This window comes from Jaculus jaculus, chromosome 2 (assembly GCF_020740685.1).
Source record: "Jaculus jaculus isolate mJacJac1 chromosome 2, mJacJac1.mat.Y.cur, whole genome shotgun sequence".
Lineage (NCBI taxonomy): Eukaryota > Metazoa > Chordata > Mammalia > Rodentia > Dipodidae > Jaculus > Jaculus jaculus.
This window is the reverse complement of record NC_059103.1, coordinates 34011908-34031518: the sequence shown is the minus strand read 5'-3', so window position 1 is coordinate 34031518 and position 19611 is coordinate 34011908. Positions and strand designations below refer to the sequence as shown.

At 45.3% G+C, this 19611-nt stretch overlaps 1 protein-coding gene across 2 annotated transcripts in view; it reads left to right on the top strand.

Moving 5' to 3' along the window:
* Elavl3 (ELAV like RNA binding protein 3) overlaps window positions 1-19611 on the top strand; it is a 40489-nt gene that overhangs the window by 10249 nt on the left and 10629 nt on the right. For both annotated transcript variants that reach the window (XM_012950925.2, XM_004667480.2), the window contains exons 2-3: window positions 11280-11499; window positions 11708-11811. In XM_012950925.2, the coding sequence (XP_012806379.2) occupies window positions 11280-11499; window positions 11708-11811 (324 nt within the window). The remainder of the gene's footprint in view (window positions 1-11279; window positions 11500-11707; window positions 11812-19611) is intronic.

Sequence of the window (19611 nt, the reverse complement as noted above, 5' to 3'; positions counted from 1 at the left end):
CAAGGTGACCTCGAGCTCATGGCAATCCTCCTACCTCTGCCTCCCGAGTGCTGGGATTAAAGGCGTGCGCCACCACGCCCAGCTCTCAGATGTGGTTTTAAAACTGTCCTCCGCATAGCCCTTCACATAGTCATTACCAATTGTTTTGATTTTGCTGCATGCTAAAACAGAACCTCAAGAACATAAGCAACATATTCAAGGACACCCAGTGAGTTATCAGGGCCCAAACCAGACTGATTGTTATAGGCCATAGTCATAGGATGGGAGTGTGCTCTTCAGTGTAGAGAGGCCAGGGCTGCAGAGATGGCTCAGTTGGTAAAATGTTTGCTGCATAAATATGAAGATGCAAGTTCAGACCCCCCATGCCCATGCAAAAAATGGCATGGCCAGTGCTGGTGAGGTGGAGACAGGCGGATCCTTGGGCTCACTGGAGAGGTAGTGTATCCAAATCAGTGAATCCAGATACAGTGAGAGATTCTGTCACAAAAAAAAAAGGTGGAGGGCTGGAGATATTTCTCAGTGGTTAAGGCACTTGCCTGCAAAGCCTAATGACCCAGTTTTGATTCCCCAGTACCCACATAAAGCCAGATGCACAACATGGTGCATGTATCTGCAGTTTGCAGCAGCTGGAGGCCCTGGCACGCCCATTCTCTCTGTCTTTCTATCTTCTCTTTATCTCCCTCTGCTTAGAAATAAATAAGTAAATTTTTTTAAAAAATAAGGTGGCCCCCAAAAAGTAATAATAAGGTGGAGAAGCCAGGTAGTAAAGCACATCTTTAGTTCCAGCGCTTAGGAGGCTGAGATAGAGGATCACCATGAGTTGAAGACCAGCCTTGGTTACAGACTGCAGGTCAGTCTGGATTAGAGTGAGACCTTGCCTCAAAAAAAAACAAAAAAAGGGGAAGGGCTTGAGAAATGGCTTAGCAGTGAAGTGCTTGCCTGCAAAGCCAAAGGATCCTAGTTTGATTCCCCAGGACCCATGTAAGCCAGATGTAGAAGGGGGCACATGTGTCTGGAGTTTGTTTGCAATGGCTGGAGGCCCTAGCACGCCCATTCTCTCTCTATCTGCCTCTTTCTCTCTCTGTCTGTCACTCTCAAACAAATAAATAATAAATAAACAAAAAAAAAATAGCCGGGCGTGGTGGCACACACCTTTAATCCCAGCACTCACAAGCAGAGGTAGGAGGATTGCTGTGAGTTCGAAGCCAGACTGAGACTATGTAGTAAACTCCAGGTCAGCCTGGGCAGGAGCATAAAATAATAATAATAATAATAATAATAATAATAATAATGTGTAGAGCAATTGATAAAGACAACTAACATTGGCCTCTGGCCTCCATAAATGTGCATGTACACACCACACACACACACACACACACAGCTTGCATTTGAGTTCCAACGCCAGCACTAATATGCTATGTGACTCAGCAAGTTTCTTAACATCTCTAAGCTTTAGGTTTCTCATCTGTCCAAGAAAAATTAACTCCAACCTGTTTATTTTAGAGTCTCTAGCTGAGGCTGGCCTCCAACTCTGTAAGTCGCCAAGGATGACCTTGAACTTCTAATCCTCCTGCCTCCATCTTCTTCTAGAATGCTAAGATTACAAGCATGCACCACTACACTCAGTTTATGCACTGATGAGGATGGAACCTAGGACTTCATGCATGCTAGACAAGCTCTATATCACTGGGCTACAGCCCCAGTACTCACTTCTACCTTTAGGAGTTTGGTGTAGATTAAATAGGGAGCAGCATTGTCCTCCTCAATGTAGATATACAGAGTACTGACTCAGGCAGGCACAGCTTGGTGGCAGAGCGCTTGTGCAGCTTATGTGAGGGTCTGGGTTCAATTTTCATCTCCCAGCAAACAAGAAAAGAAATTGCAAACTGGGCTGAGGAGATGGCTCAGTGGAGAGTGTTTACTGTACAGGCTTGAGTATCCAAGTTCAGTTCTCCAGAACTACAATCAAAGTCACATGCATTTCTGGGCCTATGGCAAAAGAGAGACTGCGACAAGAGAATCTCCAGAATTTTCAGGGCTAGCAAGCCTGGCAAATGCAGTGGGGAAAAAGAGACCCTGCCTCAAACAATTTGGAAAGCAAGGACCACCAACCAGAGTTGTTTTCTGACCTCCACACACATAAGAACAGGCACACACACATACACACATTCAAGATCAGCAAATCAAATGCTGGGCTAGAGAGATGGCTCTGGTTGAAGGCACTTGCTTGCAAAGCATGACAGCCCGGGTTGGATTCCCCAGTACCCATGTAAAGCCATATGTACAAAGTGGTGCATGTGTCAGCATCTGGAGTTCATTTGTAGTGGCAAAAGGCCTGCCGTGCCCATTTTCTTTCTCTATCTCTCTTTTTCTCTCTCCTTGCAAATAAATAAATTGTTGTTGTTGTTGTTTTGAGGTAGGGTCTCACTCTATTCTAGGCTGACCTGGAATCCACTGTGTGGTCTCAGGATGGCCTCAAACTCTCGGTGATCCTCCTACCTCTGCCTCTTGAGTGCTGGGATTAAAGGCATGCACCACCAGGCCTAGCTAAGGAAACAAAAATTTTTTTTTTTTTGATCAGCAAACTGGGCTGAAAAAATTGGCCCAGTGGTTAAGGTGCTTACCTGCAGAGCCTAATGACAGAGGTTTGATTCCCATGTAAAACCAGATGCTCATAGTAGTGCATGTGTCTGGAGTTCATTTGCAATGGCTGGAAGCCCTGACATGCCCATTCTCTCTTTTTCTGTCTCTCTCTGCTTGCAAATAAATAAAAATAGTTAGAAACAAAAACACTTAGAAAGTGGAGGCTGGAGGGGCTGGAAAGATTGTTAAGTGGTTAGAACACTTGCCTACAAAGCCTAACAACCCAACTTTGATTCCCCAGTACCCACATAAAGCAAAATGCACAAAGCGGCGCATGCATCTTAGAGTGCATTTGCAGCAGCAGGAGGCCCAGGCACACCTATTCTCTGTTTCTCTTCTATCTCCCTATGCTTGAAAATAAATAAATAGAGCTGGAGATATTGCTTAGTGGTTAAGACCTGCAACGCCAAAGGACCCAAACTCAATTCCCCAGGACCCATGTAAGCTAGATGCACAAGGTGGAATGTGTGTCTGGAATTCGTTTCCTCTGGTATGCCTATTCTCTCTCACTCTCTCATAAATAAATAAATATTTTTAAATAAATAAATAAAAATAGGTTGAAAAAAGAAGAAAGTGGATGCAGGAGGATCAAGAGTTCAAGGCCAGCCTCAGCTGTATAGTGATTTCCAGGTTATCCTGCCTAAAATAAATGAATAAATAAACACCTAAAAATAAAATAAGGCTGAATGTGATTGGTGCATTCCTTTAATCCCAGCACTCAGGAGGCTGAGGTAGGAAGACTATTGTGAGTTCAAGGCCAGCCTGGACTACAGAATAAGGACCAGGTGAACCTAGAATGAGACCATACCAAAACAGAACAATAATAATCAAAACACAAAGTTCCAGCCCAGCCAGGACTACATAGAAAAACCTCTGTTTTTTGTTTTTGTTTTTTTTTTTCCTTTTTATTTTTCAAGGTAAGGTCTCATTCTAGCTCAGGCTAGCCTGAAATTACTATGTAGCCTCAGGGTGCCCTAGAACTCATGGCAGTCCTCCTACTTCTGCCTCCCAAGTGCTGGGATCAAAGGCATGTACCACCATGCCCAGGAAAATGCTGTCTTATAAAGCCCTTCTGCTTCTCTTCCAAATGATTTCAATAGATATATAAAATGTTTCAATAAAAATAAATATTATTATTTTTTTAATCTTGTTATATTGGCTCTGCAGGTAAGATTTTGTCATGTAAGCATGAAGGCCTTTGGTAGCCTGGGTTTGATCCCCAGCACCAGCATAACATTGGATATAGCTTGACATGCCTGCACTCCAGTCCTGCAGGAGATTGGAGACAGGAGAATGGCTGGGGCTTTTTAGTCAGCCAGTCTAACCAAAAATGGCAGCTCCAGGCTCAGTGAGGGTCTGTCTCAAGGAAACAACACAAAAGAGCAATAGAGGACACCCAACTTCTCCCTCTGGCCTCTGCACGGTTGTACATGGTCCACATGCACACATTATACATACACACACCACATACCACACACACACACACACACACACACACAAATGTTGTTAAGAGCTAGAGAGATGGCTCAGTGGAGAAAGTGCTTGCCACACAACTCTGAATACATGAATGAGTTCAAACCCCAGGCCCCACTATGCAGCCAGAAGATATGGAAGGCTTCTGTAATCCCAATGGATGTACAGAAAGAGGGTAGGCAGAGACAGGAAGCACACAAAAGGTGGTGAACAAGACCTCACATTAAAAACAAAATGGAAGGCTGGAGAGATGGCTTAGCAGTTAAGGCATTTGCCTGCAAAGCCAAAGAACCTTGGTTCGATTCCCCAGGCTCCATGTAAACCAGATGCACAAGGTGGCACATGCATCTGGAGTTCATTTGCCAGTGGCTGGAGGCTCTTGAGCGCCCATTCTCTCTCTCCCTCTCTCTGCCTCTTTCTCTCTCAAATAAAGAAATAAAAATAAAGTTTTTTAAAAAATGGAGCCGGGCATGGCAGTCACATGCCTTTAATCCCAGCACCTCAGCACTCAGGAGGCAGACGTAGAAGAATGTCTGTGAGTTCTGGGCCAGCCTAAGACTACATAGTGAAATCCACGTCACTCTGGGTTAAAGTGAAACCCTACATCAAAAAATAATTTTTTTTAAAATGGGGCTGAGCCAGACGTAGTGGTGCCCAGCACTTGAAAGGTTGAGGTAGGAGAATCACCGTGAGTTCGAGGCCACCCTGAGAATACAGAATGAATTCCAGTTCAGCCTGGGTTAGAGTGATAACCTACCTTGAAAAAACAAATAAAAGTGGGGAGGGACCTGGGGAAATGGCTTAGTGGTTAAGGCGTTTGCCAGCAAAGCCAAAGGACCCAGGTTCGATTCTCCAGTACCCAGTCAAGCAAGATGCACAAGAGGCAAGGTGGTACATGTGTCTGGAGTTCGTTGGCGATGGCTAGAAAGCCCTGGCATGCCCATTCTCTCTCTCTCTCTCTCTGCCTCTGCCAATCTCTCTATGTGCCCCTCTCTCAAATAAACAACATTTTTTTTCCTTTGGTTTTTCGAGGTAGGGTCTCACTGTAGCCCAGGCTGCCCTGGAATTCACTATGGAGTCTCAGGGTGGTCTCGAACTCACAGCAATCCTCCTACCTCTGCCTCCCAAGTGCTGGGATTAAAGGCATGCGTCACCACGCCCGGCAAAATAGGATTTTTTAAATGGAAGGTGTGTTGGCTGAAGAGATGGCTTAGCAGTTAAGGCACTTGCCTGCAAAGCCTAAAAACCCATGTTCAACTCTCCAGGTTCCATGGAAGCCAGAGGCACATGACACAGCGCTCAGTGTCACACATGCACACAAAGTGGCGCACATGTCTGGAGTTTGATTACAGGGGCTTGACGTCCTGGTGCACCAATTCTCTCCCTCTCTGTCACTCTCACATTAAAAACGGGGGGGGGCTGCTGGAGAGATGGCTTAGCAGTTAAGCGCTTGCCTGTGAAGCCTAAGGACCCCAGTTTGAGGCTCAATTCCCCAGGACCCATGTTAGCCAGATGCACAAAGGGGCTCACGTGTCTGGAGTTCTTTTGCAGTGGCTGGAGGCCCTGGCGTGCCCATTCTCTCTCTCTCTCTCTCTATCTGCTTCTTTCTTTCTCTGTTGCTTTCAAATAAATAAATAAAAATAAACCAAAATAAAACCAGGCAATTAAAAAGTTGGGCGTGGTGATGCACACCTTTAATCCCAGCATTTAGGAGGCAGAGGTAGGAGGATCACCGCGAGTTCAAGGACACCCTGAGACTACATAGTGAATTCCAGGTCAGCCTGAACTAGAGTGAGACCCTACCTTGTAAAACAAAAACAAAACAAACAAACAAACAAAGGCAAAAAAAAAAAAAAAAAAAAAAGGAGGGGTGGTCTGGAGGGTGGAGGATTAGCATAGTGGTTAGGCACTTGTCCATAGAGCCAAAGAACCCAGGTTGATTCCCCAGGACCTATATAAACCAGATGCACAAGGTGGTGCATGTATCTGGAGTTTGTTTGCAGTGGCTAGAGACCTTGGCATGCCCATTCTCTCCTCTCTCTCTCTCTCCCCCTCTTTCTCTCTTAAATAAATAAAGATAATTTTTCTTTTGATTTTTTTCAGATAGGGTCTCACTCTAGCCCAGACTGACCTGGAATTCCCTATGTGGCCTTGAACTCATGACAATCCTCCTACTTCTGCCTCCCGAGTGCTGGGATTAAAGGCATGTGCCAACCACGCCTGGCAAGATAAAGTATTAAGAAAAGAAAGAAGAAAAAGAAAATAAAGCCCAGCCTATTTGGCTTGCCTCAAAAAAAAAAAAAAGGTGTGAATTGACACAAAAGTTCTGTCTCTGACCTCTGTATATACCCACACTCACAGATATGAGCATAGGCACACATATACCCAATAGATAGATTGATGATAGGTAGATAGATGATAGATAATTTTTAAAAATGGGGCTAAAGCGCCACATGTTCTCCCTCATATGGGGATCCTAGCTACAGATGACTGGGCTTCTGCGTGAGAATGAAAATACTTAGTAGCAGAGGCCAGTAAGTTGAAAAGGAGACATAAAGGGTGGAGAAAGGAAGGGAGGAGGATACTTAATAGGTTGATATTGTATATATGTAATTACAATGATTGTAATGGGGAGGTAATATGATTGAGAATGGAATTTCAAACGGGAAAGTGTGGGGGTGGGGAGGGAGGGAATTACCATGGGATATATTTTATAATCATGGAAAATGTTAATAAAAATTTAAAAAAAAAAAAATAGGGCTAGACAGATGCCAAAGTGATGCATGTGTCTGGAATTTGTCTGCAATGGCAATATTAATATAAAAAAAATAAGGCTAGAGAGATGTAAGGCATTTGCCTGCAAAACCTAATGACCCTGGTTCAGTTTCCCAGTACTCATGTAAAGTCAGATGCACAAAGTGGCAAATGCATCTGGAGTTTGTTCACAGTAGCTGGAAGTCCTGGCATGCCCATTCTCTCCCTCTCCCTCTCTCTCTGTCTCTCTCCCCTTGCAAATAAACTTTTTAAAAAAATAATTTTAAGGAAAAGAACATGACTGAAGATATAGCTCAGTGGTAGGGCATTCCCTGGCATGTGTGTAACCCAGTTCTCTGTGTGTGTGGGTGGCTGTGGGTGTATGTTTTGCCGGGATACTAGAACAGAAGAAATCTTTTTAGTGTTGGAGATCAAAAACAAGACATGAGGGCTGGGTGTGATGGCACACACCTTTAATCCCAGTACTCAGGATGCAGAGGTAGGAGGATCACCATGAGTTCAAGGCCACCCTGAGACTACATAGTGAATTCCAGTTCAGCCTAGGCTGGAGTGAGACCCTACCTCAAAAAAAAAAAAAAAAAAAAAGACATGTAGGCAGGTACCTCCAACTCCAAAGAAAATATTCTTTTTACCTGTTTTTCTTTAGAAAGGATCTGATATATCCCCAGGCTGGCCTTGAACTCCCAATCCTGTTACACAGCATCAGTTTCCAAAGAAAATACTTTTGATCTGATAAAGGTTATATAGAGGGCTTTTGTAATATTATTTTTTTTATTTATTTGACAGAGAGCGAGAGAGAAAATGGGCATGCCAGGGCCTCCAGCCACTGAAAACAAACTCCAGATGCATGTGCTCCCTTGTGCATCTGGCTAATGTGGGTCCTGAGGAATTGAACCTGGGTCCTATGGCTTTGGAGGCAAATGCCTTAACCGCTAAGCCATCCCTCCAGCCCTAGAGGGTTTTTTTTTAAGCCTCAAAAAAGCCAAAAACAACAAGAAGAACAAAAAAGTATATCAGCCAGATATCATGGTGCATGCCTTTAATCCCAACACTTGGGAGACAGAGGTAGGAGCATCACCATGACTGTGAGACCACCCTGAGACTATTATATAGTGAATTCCAGGTCAGCCTAGGCTAGAGTGAGACCCTACCTCGAAAAAGAAAGAAAGAAAGAGAGGGGGGGGAGAAAGAAAGAAAGAAAGACAGAAGGAAAGAAAGAAAGGGAGAGAGAGAGAGAGAGAAAGATGGAAAGAAAGGGGGGAAGCGAGAAAGAAACCCAAACCAAATTAGCTCATCAAAGATACTGGAATAAGAAATTTTTTCTTGTTTGTTTTTGTTTTTTGAGATAGGGTCTCACTCTAGCCCAGACTGACCTAGAATTCACTAGGTGTCTCAGTCTGGCTTTGAATTCACAGTGATCCTCCTTCCTCAGCCTCCCAAGTGCTGGGATTAAAGGCATGAACAACCACACCCAGCTCAGAAACTAATTTTTATATTTCATTTCTTACCAGGTATTTACCTAATAGAAAAAATATCCATGAGGCAAAAAAAAAAAAATTAATTCATTTGAGATGGGAATTACCTTTGGTAAAAGCAGAGGGATAAATATGAGTAAGCAAGAACTTATAAGGGCATCAAAGCTACTAAATTGTCTCTCTTTCTCTCTCTCCCCCAACCCCAGACAAGATCTTATAGAGCTGAGGCAGGCCTGGAAGTCTTCCTCCTCCCTCTCCTCCTCCTCATCTTTCTCCTCTTCGTTTTCGTCCTCCTAAATGCTGGGGTTACAGTCCTGGGCCATTATGCCTGGCTACATTTCTTATTCTGAAAACAAGTGTTCCTTTGATTATTCAAACACTGTCTAATGGAGCTGGGGAGATGGTTCAGTAGGTAAAGTGCTTGCCATGTAAGCATGAGCACCTCAGTTTGGATTCCTAGCACCCACGTAAAAAGCCAGCACTTGGGTTGGAGAGATGGCTTAGCGCCTAAGCGCTTGCCTGTGAAGCCTAAGGACCCCAGTTCAAGGCTCGATTCCCCAGGACCTACGTTAGCCAGATGCGTCTGGAGTTTGTTTGCAGTGGCTAGAGGCCTTCATGCGCCCATTCTCTCTCTCTCTCCCTCTTTCTCTCTTTGTTTGTTGCTCTCAAATAAATAAATTAAAATGAATAAAATATTTTTTTAAAAAAGCCAGCACTGTGGCAGTCACCTTTAATCCAAGCGCAGGGGAGGCAGTAACAGGAGGATCCCTAGGACTGGCTGAATCAATGATCTCCAGGTTTGGTGAGAGACCCTATCTGAAGAAATAACATGAGGCTGGAAGATGGCTTAGTGGTTAAGGAACTTGCCTACAAAGCCAAATGACCCAGGTTCAACTCGCCAGGACCCATGTAAACCAGATGCACAAGGAGGCACATGCATCTGGAGTTCGTTTGCAACAGCCCTGGCATGCCCATTCTCTCTCTCTCACTCTCTCTCTCCTTCTCTCTCTCTCTCTCTCTCTCTCATAAATAAATAAAAAATAAAATTAGAATAACTAGTCATGTTTTTAAAAATATCATGAAGATAGCTGGGCGTGGTGGCACACGTCTTTAATCCCAGCACTCGGGAGGCAGAGGTAAGAGGATCGCCGTGAGTTCAAGGCCACCGTGAGAATACAGAGTTAATTCCAGGTCAGCCTGGACCACAGTGAGACCCTACCTCGAAAAACCAAAAAAAAAAAAAAATCATGAAGAGCAATTGAAGAAGACAATATCAAACTCTAGCCTCCTTACAATGCACACACACAAACCTGTATACACACAAACATGTACACACACAAATGCATAGGGGCTGGGGAGATAAAGTAGTTGGTAAAATTCTTGTCTCACAAGCATAAGGACCTGCATTTGATCCAATGTACCCATGTAAAAATGCCAGATGTAGCCAGGTGGTGCACGCCTTTAATCCCAGATTTTGAGAGACAAAGGTAGAATGATTCCTTTGAGTTTGAGGCCAGCCTGGAGCCAGAGTGAGTTTCAGGTCAGCCTGATCTAGAGCAAGACCCTACCTCAAAAAAATAAAATAAAATAAAAAATAAAAAAAGCCAGGCGTGGTGGCGGCACACCTTTAATTCCAGCATTCAAAGCTAGCCTGAGACTGCATAGTAAATTCCAGGTCAGCCTGGGCTAGAGTGAAACCCTACCTCAAAAAAAAAAAAAAAAAGACAGCCTAGCATGGTGGTGTATGCCTTTCATCCAGCACTCGTGAGGCAGAGGTAGGAGAAGGATTGCTATGAGTTCAAGGCCACCCTGAGACTGCATAGTGAATCCCAGGTCAGCCTGGGCTAGAATGAGATCCTACCTCAAAAAATAAAAGAAAAAAGAAAAAGAAAAGAAAAGAAAAGCTAGATGTGGTAGGAAGCTCTTGTATCCCAGTGCTGGGGAGTTGGACTCAGGAGAATCCTTGGGACTCATTAGTCAGTGAGTCTAGCCTAACTGGTAATCTCCAGGCCAAGGTCTCAAAGGAAAGAAAGAAAGAAAAAGATGGGGCTGGAGAGATGGTTTATAGGTTAAGGCACTTGCCTGCAAAGTCTAAGGACCCATGTTTGACTCTCCAGGTCCCACATAAACCAGACACACAAAGTATCTGGCAAGGTCGCACATGTGCACAAGGGGAGTTCAATGGCTGTGACTGGAGGCCCTGGTGCTCCAATTCTCTCCCTTTGTCTTTCTCTCATGGTCGCTCTTGCTCTCACGCTCTTGTAGTAAAAAAAAGTGGGTCCCTGTCTGTTGGGCTTGCCTCAAAAAAAAAAAAGGAGGTGTTCATAAGAAAGGTTTTCCTCCGGATCCGTGTACATGCACACATGTTCAAGTGCACCTACACACACACATATGCATAAGTAAACAGATAACTATTGGGCTGGGGAGATGGCTTCATGGCTAAAGTGCTTGCTGTCCAATCCTCATGTAAATCTGGACAGGTGTCATGTCCTGTAGTGCCTGGGGCAAGCTGGCTAACTTGGTGAGTTCTGTGTTCAAGTGAGAGACTCTCTCAGTAAATAAGGTGGAACACAATCGAGATGTCTACTTCTGGTTTGGGGATTAAACCCAGTGGTAGAATGCTTGCCTAGCAAGTTCAAGGAACTGGGTTTCATCTTCAGCACTAGGAAATTTTTTTTAAAATGTCATCTTCTTGCCTCTGCATGCACACTCTGGCACATGTGCCCATACACATATGAACACACATGCACCCCATATATATGAAAATAAGTAAATAAATAATGAAAATCATCACCCCTTCACTATACCTAAGTCCATGTCAGACATGACTAATCCATCACTTCCAAACCACTATTCCCTCTACACCGTGTAATAAGAACTGGGCGGTGAGCGGGTACGACCTGTTTTTTTCAGCAGATACTGGGGGCCATGGAGTCTCAGGTAGGGGGGGGCCCGACTGGCCCGGCCCTGCCCAACGGACCAATCCTGGGGACCAACGGAGCCACTGATGACAGCAAAACCAACCTCATCGTCAATTACCTGCCCCAGAACATGACCCAAGATGAGTTCAAGAGCCTCTTCGGCAGCATTGGTGACATCGAGTCCTGCAAGTTGGTTCGGGACAAGATCACAGGTGTGGCTACTGGCAGTTGGCCTGGGAAATGTAGCTTCTGAAATAGAGTTGTGGCCCAGGTGGGGTACTCTGGGGTCCAAGGTATCATGGGGAGACAGGTGAGAGAGATTTGGGAGGGCAGGGTTAACCTCTCAGACCAGGGCTTGAGGGAGACACTAGCCAGCCACAGACCTGGGTAGGGAAGTCACTATCCTGGTCCTATCCACAGGACAGAGCCTCGGCTACGGGTTTGTAAATTATTCTGACCCCAACGACGCAGACAAAGCCATCAACACCCTCAATGGCCTCAAATTGCAGACGAAGACCATCAAGGTGAGTATCTCCACCCTCCATGGCCACTGGTCCCCACCTCTCCACCCTAAGGGCTCCCATCTTTCTCTTCCTGATTTGGTCACCTGGCACAGCCTTTCCTTCTAAGAACCTCAGTTTCCTCACCTATCTATCATACCTATAGACTATAATGTAAAGGCCATAACAGAATATATAGAAGATAACATAAGCCCATGTTCTTGGGCACTGGGAGTCTGCCAGACCCAATGGTAAAACATTGACTAGGGTCCAGTGGGTGGCCCTCTCCCTGCTTTTGTCCTTGAAATGGGGGTGGAGTGGGACCCATCTGCCATCTGGAAGCTAATTAGGGCCTGGGAGGGGTGGGATTAGGGGCAGCCCCTCCCCCACCTTTGTGCCAGCAGCTCCCCTCCCCCACAACCTCCCTCTCCCCAGCTGCAGCTGGGACCCTAAAAGCCCAGGTTCCCGTGGGGAATTCACCATGGAAACCCTCCTCACTAAGTTTGCCTGGGAGTGTTTGGTCTCCGCCCCACAAATCTGCTCTTAGACCCTGAGGGAGGCCAGAAGGAAGGGATGCCCATCTGGTCCTCAGTTTGTCATGGGAACAGAGGTGTAGGAATCTTCCTGATGTGGGGCCTGGGAAAGGGGACCTGGTGCAACCGGACAGTCTCCTCTGTAGTTGGCTGGAACCAGAAGCTCCCAGGACCAGCTGTGAGTGGGTGCAGGTGTGTGCAAGGCAGAGTGGTTAGTAATTTGGTGGTTGTGTGGCAGTGTTTTGAAAGTGGCTATTGTCCTGTAGATCTCAGGAGCTGAGATCGGAGGTGCGGAGCTGGGCTGGGGCTCAGCTGGTAGTGTGGGCAGTGTGCTTGTGCGCTGTGCACGAGGCCGAGTTCCAGCCCCAGCACCACATAAAGCCTGGTGGTGCAGCTTGTAATTCCAACATTTGTGATGTAGAGACAGGAGGGCCAGGAGTTCAAGATCATCCTCAGTTTCACAGTAAATTTAAGGCCAACCTAAACTACAACAGACTCTGCTTCAGCCATGTGTGATGGCACACGGCCACAATCCAGCACTAAGGAGGCTGAGATAGGAGAATAATGCGTTCAAGGACAGCCTAAGCTACAGAGTGAGTTTTAGGTCAACCTGGGCTACAGTGAGACCCTTCCTCAAAAACAAAACAAAACAAAGGACCCCAATAACAACAACAAAACAAGCTTTGTCTCAAAAAAAAAATGAAAGAAAGAAAGAAACAAACAAACAAACCAGAGATTTGGAGTGTGTCCTTTTTTCTGGGTGTATAGGATCTTGAGTTTACATGACAGATGCTTTGTGGCACACTCCAACCTCAGCTGCGACCTCCATGGTGACCTATGAGTATGTCTGCCTGATATGGGAGAACGTCTGTGACACCGTGTGCTTGTGGAGTCTATGGGTGACAGGTGTATGGTTCTTACGGAAATTCTCAAAGAACCAATGTGGCCATGGTTGTGGTGGTGGCTTTGTGATGCCCTCTTGCTGGCCCTGTGAAACTTTCTGTGACTATATTAGTCAGGCCTGGCTGGGTGCCCCAGCAAACTCCAAAGTATTTCCAGCCACTTCTACGTGCCAGGGCCTGTACTGGAGTGGGATCTAGTAGGAGCTTAACCCATCCCTGCCCTCAGGAAACTGCATTCCAGAGTGATGGGAAAGGCCATAGAAGACTTGCTGTGTGCCTTAGAGAATCCAGGACCTCATATATCCACCCTGGCCCTTCTTCCCGTCATCTGGAACCTGACCCTTCATGTCAAACTATCCCTCAAACTTCACAGCCTCTTGGGAAAACAAGAAAACCTTCAAGCACATGGCTGCAGTATTTATTTATTATTTATTTAGTATGCATGTGTATGTAAATGCATGTGGAGGCAAAGAAAACCTTAGGAATTATTCACCTCTTATTCAGACAAGATTTCTCATTAGCTTTGAGAGTGCCAGTTAGCTGGACTAGCTGGTCAGCAAGCCCAAGGATCCTCCTGTCCCCACCTGCCAGGTGCTGGGATTACAGGCAAGAGCCACTATGCTCAGTTTTTGTGGTGGTAGGGATTGAACCCAGGACTTTGGGCATGCTAGGCAAGTGTTCTACTAATGAAGCTACATCTTCAATCCCATGACCTGATTTTCTTTCTTTCTTTCTTTCTTTCTTTCTTTTCTTTCTTTCTTTTTTTTTAAAAGGAATCCTTTTTTAATTTTTTTATTTATTTATTGTATTTGAGAGCGACAGACACAGAGAAAAAGACAGATAGAGGGAGAGAGAGAGAATGGGCACGCCAGGGCTTCCAGCCTCTGCAAACGAACTCCAGACACGTGCGCCCCCTTGTGCATCTGGCTAACGTGGGACCTGGGGAACCAAGCCTTGAACCGGGGTCCTTAGGCTTCACAGGCAAGCGCATAACTGCTAAGCCATCTCTCCAGCCCTTCTTTTCTTTTTTGAGGAGGGTCTTGCTTTAGCTCAGGCTGACCTGGAATAATTCACTACGTAATCTCAAAATGGCCTCTAGTTCATGGTGATCCTCATACCTCTGCCTCCAGAGTGCTGAAAAGAAAAGCATGTGCCACCACACCCTGGCTTCTTTTTCTTTTTAAAAATATTTTATTTATTATTTATTTGAATTCAGAGAGAGACAGACATACACAGAGAGAATGGGTGTTCCAGGACCTGTAGCTACTGCAAGTGAACTCCAAATGCATGCACCACTTTGTGTATCTGGCCTTACATGGGCACTGGGGAATCAGACCCAAGTCCTTAGGCATTGCAGACAAGTGCTTAACTGCTGAGCCATCTCTCCAGCCCTTCTTTTTCTTTTAAGATAGGGTCCTTCTCACTGTGTGACCCAGACTGGCCTTGAACGATGGTGATCCTCCTGCTTCATCCTCCTGAGTGCTGGCATTATAGGCGTGAGCTGCTAATGTGGTTGGCTGTGATTTTTTTAGAAGTTACCAAATACAGAGGTTAGCAGCAGCTAAAGGTTTGCCACCCCCCCAAACAGGGATCCCTGGTACCCATGATTACATTAATCAAATTTCCCCTCTTCCCACAAACACCTTCACCCCCTATCCAACTCCAACCCGCTTTATTTATTTTATAAATTGAAGTGGGGGGGGGCACCATTTGTGGGCAGATGTGAGCACCCCATGCACACGTATGTGAAGGCCAGAGGTCCTCTTCCTGTTTTGTTTGCTTTTTTTTTTTTTTTAATATTCTTATTTATTTATGAGAGAGAGGGAGAGAGAGAGAAAGAAAGAGAGATCGGATGTTCTAGGGCCTCCAGCCACTGCAAATGAACTCTGGGTGCATGTGCCACCTTGTGCTAACATGGGTCCTGGGGAATCGAAGCAGGGTCCTTAGGCTTCGCAGGCAAATGCCTTAATCACTAAGCCATTTCCCCAGCCTATTTGTTTGTTTTTTGAGGTAGGGTCTCACTGTAGCCCAGGCTAACCTGGAATTCATTATGCAGTCTCAGGCGGGCCTTGAACTCATGGTGATCCTCCTGTTTTTGCCTCCTGAGTGCTGGGATTAAAGGTGTGTGCCACCAGGCCCAGTTGTATTGTCTTCTTTTATTTTTATTTTTATTTTTGTTTTTATTTTGAGGTAGGGCCTCACTGTGGCCCAGGCTGACCTGGAATTCACTACGGAGTCTCAGGGTGGCCTCGAACTCACAGCAATCCTCCTACCTCTGCCTCCCAAGTGCTGGGATTAAAGGTGTGCACCACCATGCCCGGCTTAAATACATTTTTATTTACTTGTTTTCGAGAAAAACACATGTCCAAACACATGTCTCACTTTGTATGTCTGGCTTTTTATGTTTACTGGGGAATCATGCCTAGCTTTTTAAAAAATATTTTTATTTATTTATTATATATATAGAGAATGGGCACACCAGGACCTCTAGCCACTGCAAATGAACTCCAGATACATGCTCCACCTTGTGCATTTGGCTTACGTGGGTCCTGGAGAATTGAACATAGGTCCTCTGGCTTTGCAGGCAAGCACTTTAACCACTAAGCCATGTCTCCAGCCCCTGTGCCTAGTTTTTTACACAAGCACTTGAGATCAAACTCAGTTCCTCATGCTTACACAGCAAATACTCTTTATCTGCTGAGCCATCTCCCCAGCCCTGTTTTATTTATTTTTTAAATATTTTACTTATGTATTTGCAAGCAGAGAGAAATAGAGGGAGAGAGACAGACAGAGGGGTAATGGGTACACCAGGGCCATTGCAAACAAAATCCAGATGCATGCACCACTTTGAGCATCTGGCTTTATGTAGGTACTGGGGAATTGAACTTTGGCCATTAGGTTTTGCAGGCAGGCACCCTCATCACTGAGCCATTTCTCCAGCCATGCGTCACCATACCCTGCTTACATAGCTCAGGCTGACCTGAAACTCATGATCTTCCTGTCTCAGCCACCCCAGTGCTCAGCCAACATGCAGCTAATTAGTTATTTCTTTTATTTTCTGTCCTGTTGTGTTTTCGTGTGTGTATGTATGTTGTGCATTCATGTGTATAAGTATGTGGATGCACATACATGTGCACATGCATGTGGAGGCCAAAGGACGATATCACGTATTAGTCTCAGAAATGCCATCTACCTCTTTTCTTTTCCTCTCCCCACTCCCCAAATGAGGTTTCTCGCTGGCCTGGAGCTCACAAATTAGGTCAGACTAACTGAACAGCAAGCCATAGGAATTCTCCTGTCTCTGCCTTCCCAGAGCTAAGCCTGACATTTTCACATGTGTACTGAGGATTGAACTCAGGTCCTTATGCTTGCAAGGCAAGGACTGAGTTAGTTCCCAGCCCCACTCTGTTTTTATTTTTGGATTTTGTGGGGTATTTTGGTTTGTTTTTGTTTTTTTATATATTCTATTTCTATTTATTTATTTATTTGACAGAGAAAGAGGGAGAGAGAGAATGGGCATGCCAGGGCATCCAGCCATTGCAAATGAACTCCAAACGCGTGTTCCCCCTTGTGCATCTGGATAACGTGGGTCCTGGGGAATCAAACCTGGGTCCTTTGGCTTTCCAGGCAAATGCCTTAACCACTGAGCCATCATTCCAGCCCTGTTTATGTTTTTTTGAGGTAGGGTCTCATCCAAGCAAATGCCAGGCCTGAACCAATAAATGACCTTTATGTACTCAGTGGTTTATTTAGAAACAGAAAATAGACCACAGCAGAAATAAGGGGGAAAGGAGCTCATGGCCTCTCTCTCTCTCTCCTCAGTAACTGGTCCCCTCCCTATACCCATTAGCACTTGGAGGTGGGGCCTCTGCATCCCATCTCTAGTACATTGATAAACACACAATGAGCTGCAATCACATACTCGAAGCTTTGTAAATAGACTTTTCTTTCCCCCACTTGACAATACTCACCAGTGTTTGGTGGCAATAAATGTCTATGCCCATCATTTTTTAAAGATTTTTTTTAATTTTTTTTTGTTTATTTTTATTTATTTGAGAGTGACAGACAGAGAAAGAGGCAGAGAGAGAGGGAGAGAGAATGGGCGCGCCAGGGATTCCAGCCACTGCAAACGAACTCCAGATGTGTGTGCCCCCTTGTGCATCTGACTAACGTGGGTCCTGGGGAATCAGGCCTCGAACTGGGGTCCTCAGGCTTCACAGGCAAGCACTTAACTGCTAAGCCATCTCTCCAGTCTATTTTTAAAATTTATTTGTGAGCTGGGCATGGGGGCACACGCCTTTAATCTCAGCACTCAGGAGGCAGAGGTAGGAGGATTGCCGTGAGTTCGAGGCCACCCTGAGACTACATAGTGAATTCCAGGTCAGCCTGGGCCAGAGTGAAACCACCTCAAAAAAAAAAAAAAACAACAAAAAAAAATTATTTGTGAGAGAGACAAACAGAGAAAGAGTATGGGTGTGCCAGGCCCTCTTGCCACTGCAAAGTCATAGATCACTTTGTGCATCTGGCTTTGCATAGGTACTGGGGGATAAAACCTAGCCCAGCAGATTTTGTAAGCAAAAGCCTTTATTGGCTGAGTCATCTCCCCAGCCCCATGTCCATCACTTTTATTTGAATTGTTTATTTTTTGATTGATTGATGTCTATGTCGTGCACGTGCCCTCTCATGATTGTTTATGCCAGGCTTTCTTGTTGCACATGAATCCCCGTCTGTCTTTAAATACGTGTCTGGGAAATTGAACCTGGGCCAGAAGATTTTGCAAGCAAGTGCTTTTAAAAGCTGAGCCATCTTCCCAGTCCCTCACATCCATTATTTTTTCAGCAGTTACAGTATTTCATTGTTGAGTTGACCCTTGTTAAAGACACAAATGGAACAATAATGCCAAAACATACCGAGTGAGAATGGGGATGTAGCGTAATGGGCAGAGTGCTTGCCTTGCATGCACAGAGTTCTGGGTTCTATTCCCAGCACCACATAGACTGGGTGTGGTTGCGTACGCCTGCAGTTCCAGCACAGGGGAGGAAGAGGCAGAGGATCAGGAGGTCAAGGTCATCGTCAGCTATAAAAGGAGTTCTAGTCTAGCTTGGGCTACACAAAGCCCTGTCTCAAACAAATGAACAAAATAAATGAAAAACATAGAGGAAGCCTGGCATGATAGCACACACCTTTAGTCATAGCAATTAGGGGTGGCACACACCTTTATTTACAGCACTAAGGGAGCGTACAGAGGTAGAAGGATCACCATGAGTTTGAGGCCACCCTGAGCCTATATAGTGAATTCCAGGTCAGCCTGAGCTACAGCAAGACCCTACCTCAAAAGACAAAAAATAAATAAAAAACACCAGACTGGAGAGATGGCTTAGCAGTTAAAGTGCTTGCCTGTGAAGCCTAAGGACCCAGGTTCAATTACCCAGCACCCATATAAACCAGATGTACATGGTGGCACATGCATCTGGAGTTCATTTGAGTGGCCAGAGACTGCAGCGTGCCCATTCTCTCCTTCCCTCCCTTTCTCTCCCTCTCTCTCTAAATAAATAATAAAAAATAAAGCAGCTGGAGGCGGTAGGGCACACAGAGGGAGGAGGATCACCGTGAGTTTGAGGCCACCCTGAGACCACATAGTGAATTGAATTCCAGGTCAGCCTGAGCCAGAGTGAAACCCAATCTCAAAAAAAAAACAAAAATAAATAAAATAAAGCATATTAGAGACTGTAGAAGTCTCTCAGTGGCTAAAGGCACTTGTTTGTAAAGCCCAATGGTCAGGCCTCAATTCTCCAGTACTCACATAAAGCCAGATGCACACAGTAGAGCATTTGTCTGGAGTTTGTTTGCCTTGGCAAGAAACTCTAGAGTTCCCGTTCTCTCTTTATCCCCCCTCTTTTTTTTTTTTTTTGGTTTGTTTTTTGAGGTAGGGTCTCACTCTAGCCCAGGCTGACCTGGAATTCACTATGGAGTCTCAGGGTAGCCTCGAACTCGCGGCATTCCTCCTACCTCTGCCTCCTGAGTGCTGGGATTAAAGGAGTGCGCCACCACGCCCGGCTATCCCCCTCTCTTTTTGATTACAAATAAATAAAACACATACACAGGGCTAGGGAGATGGCTCAGCTATTAAGACACTTGCCTGCAAAACCTAATGACTAGCGTTTGATTCCCCAATACCCAAGTAAAGCCAGATGCACAAGTGGTGCATGCATCTGGAGTTCCTTTGCAGTGTCTGGAGGCCCTAGCATGTCCAATGTTGGTTGATAGAATTTTGAGCAAGGTAGATAGTCTAAGGTCCCCAAGGAGACATGCGAACACAGGGGCATGGCTCTATAAACATCCTCAGGTAACAGTTCAATGTTCCCCCACAGCAACAGCCTCCTTCCATG